This window comes from Syngnathus floridae, chromosome 6 (genome assembly GCF_059516105.1).
Source record: "Syngnathus floridae isolate MCC-2025c chromosome 6, RoL_Sflo_1.0, whole genome shotgun sequence".
NCBI classification, from domain to species: Eukaryota; Metazoa; Chordata; class Actinopteri; order Syngnathiformes; family Syngnathidae; genus Syngnathus; species Syngnathus floridae.
The window spans coordinates 13520125-13532562 of NC_142418.1; the positions used below are offsets into that span (position 1 = coordinate 13520125).

General features: G+C 37.8%; 1 protein-coding gene across 2 annotated transcripts; it reads left to right on the plus strand.

Moving 5' to 3' along the window:
• The first annotated feature begins 1220 nt into the window (after window positions 1-1220).
• On the plus strand, window positions 1221-10753 carry trhr2 (thyrotropin releasing hormone receptor 2). 2 transcript variants are annotated; one of them, XM_088378335.1, is made up of 7 exons: window positions 1221-1385; window positions 3205-3357; window positions 3521-3905; window positions 4079-4211; window positions 4557-4708; window positions 5330-5453; window positions 7589-10753. In XM_088378335.1, exons 3-7 carry the CDS (start codon window positions 3523-3525, stop codon window positions 8192-8194), a joined length of 1398 nt encoding a protein of 465 aa, XP_088234461.1. In that variant the 5' UTR covers window positions 1221-1385; window positions 3205-3357; window positions 3521-3522; the 3' UTR covers window positions 8195-10753. The 2 variants fall into 2 exon arrangements, with proteins under 2 accessions (XP_088234461.1, XP_088234460.1); XM_088378334.1 differs by having other exon boundaries at window positions 3205-3905.
• Window positions 10754-12438: the final 1685 nt, after the last annotated feature.

A 12438-nucleotide genomic window follows, 5' to 3' on the forward strand; every position in this document is an offset into this window, starting at 1 on the left:
ATACAACAGTGACAGTTTAATCAATTTCGAGAGAGTTGGAGTCACAATCCTGAAGGCACTCCGGGCACGGTCCCCAACAACAGGCGGCACCGACCGATCACACATCTCCCATGCTGGCCTCCTTAACTTGGCCATTTTCTTGTTGAGTCCAGATATCTCAAGATGGAGCATTGCCTCTCTGCTCTCAGGTTCATTCCTTTCAGCGTTGTACAGGTGTAAACCCATGAGGGTCAGAGATTGCCAGCCGATGACGAGGAAGCTCAAGATGTACACATCTTCTACATCTTCCGTGTGCAACACGTCAAGGCATATGACATGCCACTTGCTCCAGCCATCCATTGTGTACCTTGCAAGAGAGGTACCGTGGGGGGCATTGCGGCTCTCTAGTTCTTGGATGTCAAGTGGAGATGATTGCACTGAAACCCAGCTCAGGAGATCCATAGCTTTATGATACAGTTGGGGAAGTGCCTCTTCCTGCCGCTAGTAGATCTGCTTCCAGTGTGCCCTCAAGTCTTAGTCTTTTCACTTTTGCACATAAGGCAATTCGTGATATTTGGTCTTGGTTTTAGGTAAATACATTAGCTACATCTGTGGAGCTCCACTAAAGTGAAGGGGAAAAAAAACTGCTGATGGTGGTAAGATTTTAGATCCAATACAGTTGTAAGTTGCAGGTATCCTTGTTGTCCGCTTGGGGTCACCATTATCATGCATGATTATTACCACGGAATTCCTTAACGAGGATGACGGGAAATAATGAATGAATGAATGTGTTTGCTCATCCCTCACGAGATGTGCACAGATGGGTTGATACTACACTCATTGCTGCAAATGAAGTCCTTTGGTCCAGTTTTCTGGGTGTTTTACACAGAGTAATAGGGCAAAAAGTGAGACTTTTGGGAAAGTCCAGCACGCATTATTTGCTTTTACATTGATTCCTACAGAAAACATTGCTTCTACTTACAAAGGTTTCCACTTACAAACCCTATCACGGGACCAATTAAGTTTGTAAGTAGAGGTACCGCTGCGTATTGTTTTAGGAAAATACAGACATGATGCATCAAATAATGCAGAAGTACATAATTTGTATGCCTGGTGAGAATTGTGTAGCCTATAAAACACTGAAAGCCCCACACTGTATACTGTACCTTATTGTGAAGGTATAGTGCTTTTATTTTGAAATCACACACCGCATCTCAAATTGTAGTGAGTGGTGACTGGTGATTTATCTTGCGAAGGGAGCGTTACAGCAAGTCGATCACTGACAGTGTCACAATTGCTTTGGTGCAACCAGACACGTGGGAAACTAGTAATAGTTTTGATCATGTAAGTAAATATGAACTAACAAGGATTCAGGATGACACTAACATCTTGCAGAGAGACGTATGGTAAGTAACTCCTTTTGCTACAACTAGATTAAAAATAAGTTTAGGATCAACATATGTGCAGCCGTATTATGTCACACTGATGCCTTCATTCCATTGTTTTGCATTTAACAAGGGTTTAACACAAAACGATTACAATAATTGAAGCAATTAAGGCAGAAGATCAAGATTGATACATCCACATTGTGTCATGTAATAGCTGATCATTTATTTTCTTTACCTAATTATGCAGTCTTTGAAAATGTTTGCATACCGTTTGGTTTTTCACATAGAAGTTAAGCTTGAATAGCTTGATAATCACAACGGACTGGTCTTTTTATTTTCAATCTTGTGTGCCTTCTATTTGCAAATGCATGTTGCATACATGCGTATAGGAATTTGGAGTCAAAGTCAACGTGTGTTAGGCTGCATCATCATATTATATGTGTTGTCATCAGCTGAAGAATACTATCCATAGTTTAAGTATGTCAATTACGCTTCTTATTTATGTACCTGTATGCTTTCCTCTTTTTAACTAAATATGGATTACACATGTAGGCATGGACAATGAATCAAAGCACCTCAGCCTTATGCTTGTGTATGCAGAAAAACAAATATGGAGTTCACATCTTTTGTAGTTTCTCCGAATTTTGGGAATAGTTGTCCATTAATCTAGAAGAGTTTTGCAATGTTGAGTCTCCAAGTCCACTAGATTTAAAAAATGCAGTGTCATCTATTTTATTAGAGTTAATACTGTATATGACTGTTTTGTGGTGTATTTGTTGGAAGGACAATGTGCCACTGATTATACAATCTGCTGAAACGCTTCTCAACTGTCAGTCATACTAAAATCCATCGAGGACAAATCATGTTCCCAAAATGAAATGTCAGTCACCTTTTTTGTCAACATGCAAATGAGGAGAGTAGTACGGAAGCAAGGTTGATTGGTCAACAAAACTGAATTTGTGTGGCGCTTAATTGCATGACCTCAGGTTGACTTTTGGCTTAGTTTCTATTAGTCAGGGGTCGCCATAGTGAGTTACTCGCATGGTACGTTTTGACAGGTTTCACAGGGTCTTCAAAATTATTACATGGACTCAGGTCCATGCTACGCTAAATCTTTTTTTTTCTATTTGTCAGTTCTATGACTGATGGGTGATCAATCTAGGGTGTATCCTTCCCATCGCCCTGTGTTTGCTGGTAAATGAGATAATGGAAGGATTGATAACTATTGATGAAAATGCATCAGCTGCAATTTTTATGAGAATGTATGGGAACATAATTTCAAGGAGATGCAGAAGGTCAGTTATTTTGTGACACATTTAAATTAATGGGAGAATAGTGTAACTAAATTGCTTTTTCATTCCATGTGAACCTCAATTTATTAGAGGCAGACCCCAGGAGAAAAAGTCCAAGATGTGCTTGTGCTTTGTCTGGGAGATGGGCCAGGAGAGCAACATATGCCTCCTTCACTTTCAAAGTGGTGTACACCGGTCACTTAATTTTTGATGGAGGATGAAGACAACCTCAAAATATAGCAAGGTTTTTCAACTGACCTCAAAGTAATTAAAAAGTAACCATCTTATTCAAGTGCCACTGACAAGGCGTACATTTTGTACCATTTTTCATCTGCACCGGGAGCAGCTGAAAGAAGAAGGCATTTCTATATAACCCTCTCCTGCCTAATTTTATGGTATGGCTTTTTTATGTCGCAATGATCAATTCAATTAACTCAATAATTCCCTCTGGTGACACACTACCTTCAAACATGCTGGGAAAGATAAATGATTTAAATCATCTACAACAAACTGATCCCTTTCTTCTGTTTTCATTCTTATTCTAGGTGACTGACTATGGGCCTGGAGCTGCTCAGAAATTGAGAAACAATCACCTTTAATGTCGTATTGGTTGCCTCATGTGTTTACAACTGCGTTTGTTTAAAATAAGGACTTGATGATTCAATCAATTAGGAAAAAAAGCCGCTAGCAAGTTTCTGGTAACAAATATCATTCCATTCCTTTGAAATCAAATAGCCTAAAATGAGAGTCAGCTCTCAATGCAGGGGAAGGAGCATGTCCTTCATCATTATTTAAAATTGAATAATTCAAGCCTTCATTAACTCACACTAAGAGCAAAAAATTGTTTTGCTTTTCAACTAGACATGACTGACAATGCGAGCGCCAGAGTTGACACCCCAACCAATATTTCTCTGAGTCCCAGCAATGCCGTTTCCCAGTCCCTGGAGTACAAGACTGTGTCTGTCTTCTTGGTCCTGCTTGTGTGTGGTGTTGGCATCGTGGGAAATATAATGGTGGTCCTCGTTGTCCTAACCACCCGACACATGAGGACACCAACAAATTGTTACCTGGTGAGCCTGGCAATAGCTGACCTAACAGTACTAGTTGCGGCGGGACTTCCGAACATCTCAGATAGTCTCACGGGAACTTGGGTGTTTGGGCATGCTGGCTGCTTGGGAATCACCTACCTGCAGTACTTGGGCATCAATGTCTCATCATGCTCCATCACCGCCTTCACTGTAGAAAGGTGAGCATGATCCAATCAACAAGTTTTTTTAAACTGTCTTTGCTGCCACTAATTTATCAAATACAATGGATCAATTGCTTTTTATGTTTATCAACGATTGACTTTTTTTTAATTGTCTTTTTAGTTTTACCATTAATAATCAAGGATAAATGAATAATTTGTCACATGTGCAGGTACATTGCGATATGCCATCCAATGAAGGCTCAGACTGTGTGCACGGTGTCCAGGGCCAAGAGGATAATTGCAGGGGTTTGGATCTTCACCTGTATTTACTGCATATTATGGTTTTTCCTTGTGGATATTCAGGTAGGAGTAATGCAGAAGTTGCCAATTTATGTATTTACAAGCAACAGTAACCTTTAGAACTAAGTGGAATATGAAAGGTATAAAGGACAAGTGTTTGTGCTTGAAACACTCCAAAAATAGAGCAATTAAATAACATTATGTTTTCAAAATGTGGTCCACCTTGAACATACTTAGCAGTCCTTCAGTCAATAGTGGTAACCTTTACGAGATGAGAAATGTTTTGCCCGACAATAAGTGAACGTCAAAAGCCATTTTGAGAGCACTCTTTTCTGTGTGTTGACGGAAAGTGTAAATGAACATTCTAATGTTCAGTCTGCTGTATTTCTCCAATAAATTTGTGATCAGGTGAGCCTGGATGGACATGTCCAGTGTGGGTACAAGGTGAAGCGGGAGCTCTACCTTCCCATCTACCTCATCGACTTTGCTATTTTTTACGTTGTCCCATTACTTCTCGCTGTTGTGCTCTACGGACTGATAGCAAGGATTCTCTACCTCGGGTAATTACAATTTCATTATTGACAATACCAGTGAATCACTATTAAAGTTGACGGATCATTTATGTTTACAATTTTGAAAAATTTCCAGATGTTTTAATAAAAGGTCACTTGCATTCTAACCAAATTACACAAAATGAAACAATCATTTCTATACATACTAAGGTGGATTACACTGCAACTTTGTGTTGTCACAATACCACAATTTTGACTTTGATGCATGAAATGCCTCAATACTGAAAAGATATCCTTATATTCCTGTTTTGTGTGTTTCCGACTGTCTGATTGAAGTGCTTGCTGAGCCTCCAGACATAATTGTATCTTAAGATGTTGGGCATTGTTCAAATCTCCAGGAACTCACTTTTTAACGGTGTATCACATGACCATGCAAGTAGCCACATGGTGGCGCAAATCCCCGGGCTTGTTCATTACTGTACATAGAAGCTGTCCCACAGCTCAGGAACTTAGAAATTGTTTTATTTGTACTAATTTAAAGAATCCAAATACAAAAGAATAGAATAAGATAATAATGCAATTAAATTCAAATTAACAAATGATGGAACAATAGTGGAAAAGTGAGCCAGTTTGGAATTTGACCAAGTTTGTGTTCACATGTCTCTCCAGACCTCTGCCAAACCAACCAGAAACCAGAGCCACAACATTGCGCCAAAGTTGTCGGGAGGTCACAGAAATGGGGAAGGGGGGTCGTCCCCGCCGTCTGAAGAGTGCACTCTCCTCCAGGAAGCAGGTCTGTACCTCACTTTTATGTATGTTGATCAACAGGTACAATTTGGCTCCAACACGACACAAGGTTGGAGCTAAATTGATTTTTTTTTTTTTTTTTAAATCCTCACACAACTAGCTCTTTATGTTTGTGCTAAACACACATGAACCCACGAGAGAACAGAAAACAAGCATCATCTCATCTTATCTGAGTGGTAAACAATGGTTTATTTTCCACAGTAGGCTTAACTTGCCTCCAATTTGCAAAGCGTCAACATCTAAAATTAGTACTTGTCAAGTGCAACCAGTATTGTCATTTGTAAATGTAAATCAGAGGTTGCCAAAGTACTCACACTCTGCGCTCAAGTAGAAGTGTCTAAAAACAGTGTGCAAAACACAAAAAAGTAGAAAGTAAAAGCACATATTCAAGTCATTTACTTAAATATCACATGCCACTATTTTTATTGTTTTTTTTATTTCTTATAAACTTTGACGTCCTTTTATTGGGGCTGAAAGATCATTTGGGTTGGAAATGAGTAGGATGCCTTTTTTCAAGCTATATTCATTCATCACAAATGGCCATGATTTTGAATGATCTTGTAATTAAAATTAAAAAAAAAATCAATATGTAAATAAGCTATGCTCTGATCGAGTCTGTTTCCATAATTTGATATGGAAAGCAGCTCTGATTGATAACTGCCATGTCTTGGTGCACTCTGAGCGTGCCAGCTTGGTCAATCGTCTTTCAGGAAAAGTTTCCCTCCTTTTTTCCCCTTCATTGTGACGCCTGGTGTTACCACCCTGACTTGCGTCCGTGAGTTTGAAAATGGATTTCTTTCAGCTGACACAATTTGTGAGAAGGTTGGTAATAAATGGAGTTCTAAGATTTTTTTTATTTTTATTTTTTATCCTGCTTGCATTCAGAGTTACCTCATGTATCCGTGGTAAGCACTGCCTGAAGTCTGAGTTTTAGAAGACCACAATCTCCTGTAGTCAAGAGCCTTAATCTAAGAGCAGAAGATTCGCATAATGTGATTTTCATATTCCAAAGAAGTGTGCTTAATATCGCTGATGATTTTACCCTCTCAGTTCTTAGGCACTTCACACTCTTCCATTCATCATTTGATAGGCCAACTTAATCTGATGGGATATTGATAAACCTTTGCTCGCTGAAGAATTGCACTTTTATGGATGAAGGTTAAAGCAATCCGTTGCCAGATTTCTAAACACTTTTAATCTTATTTAAATCCCCGTGGCTATGATGTGGCTATGATGTGGATCTTAAAAAAGACTTTATACAGTAGAGTCATTGTTGCTTGCAGCATTTTGATAGCACAGGAAGATAAATATATTTTATTTTTTGATTCTGAAGACAACGCTATTGTTCAATCCCAGAGTGGAGGGTCTTCTTGTTATGTTGGAGTAGTAGCCTGTAGCCTCCCACCACATCATTAATCTGCATATTCATATTTACCCAGTGCTGCTCTGCTCATTATGATGTAATTAGAAATCGTCCCCTCTCCTTTCAAGTCTAACATTTGGCTCTGCATCCACATTTTTTCTTTATCTACCTGCTGAGGTAGCTGAAACTGGCTTACCACACAGCTTGGGCCTAAAACACACTTATGGTGTATGCTTGTTTTTCCCCTATTGTTCTTTCCTTGGTGGTGAAAAGAAACAGCTGCATGAAAGGAAATATACACACGACTTAAAAAGTCATGGCACAACAAAGGTAGCAGGAAGGCTTTTCCAACAAAAATGACCACTAGAAGACTGAGGCAAAGATGCGTAGGAGGTTAAAGGTTACCAGTATTATTAGATTGCCCTCCTCGCCAACCCTGTGATGTTCAAAAATGTCTGTTCCCATCTGTGCGGTAGCGGGTAAGTGTTAGGAGGGGTCAGTAAACCAAGAGATAACGAACACAGGCGCACGCACACAGCCTTTAATTATTACCTATTTGAATTATACTTTGTCCGATCCTTCAGAATTTCAAATTACCTACGTAACTGTAACAGTAACTACTATGGTGCATGACTCTTTTCTGAGCCTTTTATCTTTCTTCTCTTTTTTGTACCTGTTCCTGCTCTATCATTTTTGGCTTTGCCCGGTTATGTATCACCGCAGCACGCGTTCAATCTCTTTCTGCTTCCTTTCTACAGGTGACCAAAATGTTAGCTGTCGTGGTGATCTTGTTTGCTCTGCTGTGGATGCCCTATCGAACATTGGTTTTGATCAACTCTTTTGTGTCCACACCCTATTTGGATGCCTGGTTTCTATTATTTTGTCGGACGTGCATTTATTCCAACAGTGCAATCAACCCTGTGATATACAATGCCATGTCTCAGAAGTTCCGCTCAGCATTTCGTGGGCTGTACCACTGCAAGCCGCAAGGAGGAACGCAGAGATTATCAGCCATTCCTGCCGGCTTCAGTACCTGTCGCGACCCACGTACATCCTTGTCCAATATTAGTGCACCAAATGAAAAAGCAAAAAGAGATATTGGAAATTCTACTCCAGATGTAATAAACACAAAACAGAATGGAAACGGTCATCAAGAGACAAAGTTGATAAGTGGCAACAAAGCAGATAACTTTATCAGATCACCATCTTATTGTTTAGATGTCAGTTCCATTGACACAGCCCTGATGAGTGATGTGAAGCGGTCTCCATCAATCATCCATGATGACACAACTCATTTTCTTGACACACAGACAACAAAAGCTCAACCGGATGCTACATCGGTAGATGGACGGACGGACAGATAGATAGCTGGATTGATAGATAGATAGATAGATAGATAGATAGATAGATAGATAGATAGATAGATAGATAGATAGATAGATAGATAGATAGATAGATAGATAGATAGATAGATAGATAGATAGATAGATAAATAGATAGATAGATAGATAGATAGATAGATAGATAGATAGGTAGGTAGGTAGGTAGGTAGGTAGGTAGGTAGGTAGGTAGGTAGGTAGGAAGGAAGGAAGGAAGGAAGGAAGGAAGGAAGGAAGGAAGGAAGGAAGGAAGGAAGGAAAGAAGGAAGGAAGGAAAGAAAGAAAGAAAGAAAGAAAGAAAGAAAGAAAGAAAGAAAGATCATAGATATAGAAAAATTAAATCTTAAAATCGGGAGGTCAAATGAAAAATTTTACAATTGTAATTTCTATGTGGCCTCAGTAGTCTAGTCGATATTTTGACTAATATTGCATTTGTGGAATAAGAAATAACAAGACTAATCCACCTATTTTTAGCCATCCAAGGGGGCTGACAAGTTTGCATCATCCAACATTCAACGCATGAAATGAAAATCGCTACGTCTTTAGCAATGTAAAGATCAAACAAATATAGTAAATAATACCGTTATAAATGTTAAACTTAGAACAAACGGATGGGTTACTTGTCTTCTGAGCAACAAATGAACAAGGCAACTTCATGGTACGTCACTCCCTGCTGTAATTCCAAGCCTTGTGTTACTTTTTGATCTTGTATTTGTAAGCTTTAGTGCTGTGACTCTCCGAGTGTTATGTGATCGATGTCAAAAATACAATATATGGTTTTGTTTTTACTTATAAAGAATGCATGATTATACTGTTTGACTATCAAGCAAATATGAATGCTGATGCTGAGTGAACTAAAACCTCCAGCTACAAAATTAGATATCGTTTCAAAAAATACAGTCTACTCATGCAGGTGTTACCTTTACAATTATGGATTCATCCAAAGTGTTTAAAATGCCTTGGTTTCTTTGATGATGCAATGTTAGCGATTGAACAAACGTGCAGTTTTTGAGGTTTCGTGCAAAGTGACTTATTAGAGGTACAAGGATTTGCCCCGATGCCAGCAATATGTAGCATCTAGCAACTAACTTTTTCTAGCTGCAGTTCTTTCCCATTGATGCATTTTTACGCCGATGACACAATCATTTACTGTTTTGGATTAACCCCTGCTAAAGCTGTTGATTCTCTACAGAAAGCTTTTAATGTGGTCCAGCAAACTCTTCTTCAACTAAAGTTGGTCCTTAATGCTGACAAGACAAAACTAATGCTGTTTTCAAGCACAAAGAAAGTCCTTAAAGCGCTGCCCACAATGTCTACCTTGAAGGGAAATGTCATAGAGGTGGTTCCTGTGTACAAAATATGTTAGAGTTTTGCTTGATGACTCTCTCACCTTCAGGACCCATATTGACAATCTTGTTAAAAAAAAAACTGAAACTGGGCTTTTTCTTTCAAAATAAACAGTGTCTCTCATTTGAGGCAAAAAAAAAAGCGACTTGTCACTGCAACGTTTTTATCTATTTCAGATTATGGATATGTGTTGTTCAAGAATGCCAATGTCTTGACTGTTTATCATGTTTGGTAGCACTTTGATTACTTAATCAAATTGCAACTGCTTTTTATAATGTTTATGTACAATTTAGTAAGACGTGTAAATGCCTCTTGGCCAGGACTCCCTTGTAAAAGAGGTTTTTTAAGCTCAATGGGACTTTCCTGGTTAAATAAGGGTTAAATAAAAAAAATAAAATAAAATTGATCATTATGTTCAGTTGATAATTTAAGGCTGCCTTCTCAAATTGGCCCCTTGTACAATAATGGTATGTCTTTCTGAGTCAGTCATTGAACGTTATGACTGAGACCCGGACTGTATTTCAATCAGCTCCTTCCTTCGTCTGGCAATTTGTGTTGAAGGAAAAAATGTAAAGTAGACTTTAACATATTTTATGAAGAGAAGTGCACAATATGTGTAACAAACTGTTGCACCTAATTACTTGTTGTGTGATATGTATTGCCTTGCTTTATTGACATCATTTAAAAGTTTTAAAACTTCATTATCGGTGTTTATTCGGCCCTGGAAAGCTGCTTTTGTTATATGGTAAATGGTATCACTGTTGTAATTGCATATCGCTGGCGTTGGGCTGGAACTTCCCATGTCACAGTTGGTTAAATTTCCCTTTTTTTTCCACAAATCTATACCCTTGGTCTATTGGTCTACCTGTCTGTGTTTATTATTATCATTATTATTATTATTATTATTATTATTATTATTATTATTATTATTATTATTATTATTATTGGAGTTGGATGAAAAGTGCAAAGTCCACCCAACGCTAGCAATTTATTTAAGTGTTTTGGGTTTTATCTTTTGTCCATTTGTAAAATATTTTCCCAATATTGTACTTATTGTTCTACTCTCTTCTTACTGTGTAATTTGTGCATGAATTATTTTCACTTAATAAGTGAATAAGTAATAAGTGAATAAGTAATAAGTGTGTATAAATTATTTTCACTTAATCAATGGGAATAAATAGTTCTATTTGCACAGCATCTTTTGGTCATAGCTCATTTCTAAATAATTACCGTGCTTTCTGGACTATAAGTCGTTGCATTTTTCCCGCTCTTTGAACCCTGTGGTTTTTAATGTGACATGGTTTATGAATTTTTACTGACATACTTCAAGCTATCAATATAAACTCATAGTGTTGTCATAGCTGTCCAATGAGAATATCAAACATCCCAGTGGACCAATGAATCTTTCCAAATAAGCCCCAATAGTTAATATTCGTTAGTCATCTGCATTTGGAGCATACACACGTGATGGCAGGGGAGAGAAAAATGCAGAAGTCCCAATTAATGAGTAAGGCTACCAGTTTTTGCTCAAATTAACTTTGAGCAATTAGTAATAATTAATTATGTTTGTCTATTTGAAGACACTGATATTGTTTTCTCAAGAATTATTTTACAAGGTAGGAAACAGTTGTAACAACATGCAACAATCATTTCTTCATAAATGATGACACATCCTTAATTACATTTTCAAATGATCATTTCTCCAACTTTCATTGGAAATCACAATGTTCCATCACTGATGAGCTATATTTTAGAGCAGGCTACTCATGTGGACCTTTGGCCTTCTTGTGTTCATAAGGACTATGTCTGTGAACCCTGAGGATCTATATGAATTAGCACCTTGTATCTCTAAGTAATTATCTATGAGATGAAAAAGAGTACCTTCCTTGAACATTGCCACACATATCAGCATACAATATTCATACACATGTACACATACGGCAAATAAATAATACATGAGTCAAGACATCATTTGCACTTTTGATCAAATTGTTAGTTATTCATCCACACAGTCCTGTGTTTTGACTTTCATAGCTGTTATTTGCAGGCAAGCAAAATGTATTAGTTTCTCACCGAGGCACTGATATGTATGCAATGTTTAATCTCCACTCTAATTCGATTCATGTCAGTTATAAAATTGACCTGTGACTATATATGGTTAAAATGTGGTTTTGTTGTATGGATGCAAAAACTATGTGAACCTCAATACATCAAAAATTGCCAATGAGTCAAGCATGCAATCCATGAAACGTTTATTATTCCTGTAAACTATTTCAGTTACATATGCAGATGAACCCAAGGTCACGTCTGTTCCTTGTGAATCAAAATATCTCATCTAAAAGCTAAGTGTGTTTTCCTCCGCTTTGTGTTCTCAGCTTTAACTGCAGTCTGGAGCGATGAGATTTTGTCTGTGACAAGGAGATGTGCAGAGAGCAACAGATGAGTTAGCCCTAATAGCAACAAATATGCCCCTCCCCACAAACACACACATGTCAACCCAGATGTAATCTATTCCTTATTAGAATTCCATCCCACAGCATTTTATCGTCGTATTAGTCTTGTTTGGTCTGTGTTGATGAAAATCAATCTTTCTGGGGAGGGATGAAACTCTTGGGCGTAATAGCCATCACACTCCCTAAATTCCAGTGGCAAGAGGGTAAAAAGGTTATTTGTCAAAGATTGTTGAATCAAATGTTGAATCCATGGCATCAATTCAATCTCAGATTTTCCTTAAAATTCTTATCTCAAGAGTTGAAGTCATTTCCTTATCTTGTGCAAATGAAATAACCTCCAGTAAAAATGATATTTTAGTCTCAGGTGCCCTTTGATTTACGTAAAAAATAAATTACTATTCGGTTTGATTCGTCTTATATTTAATTATG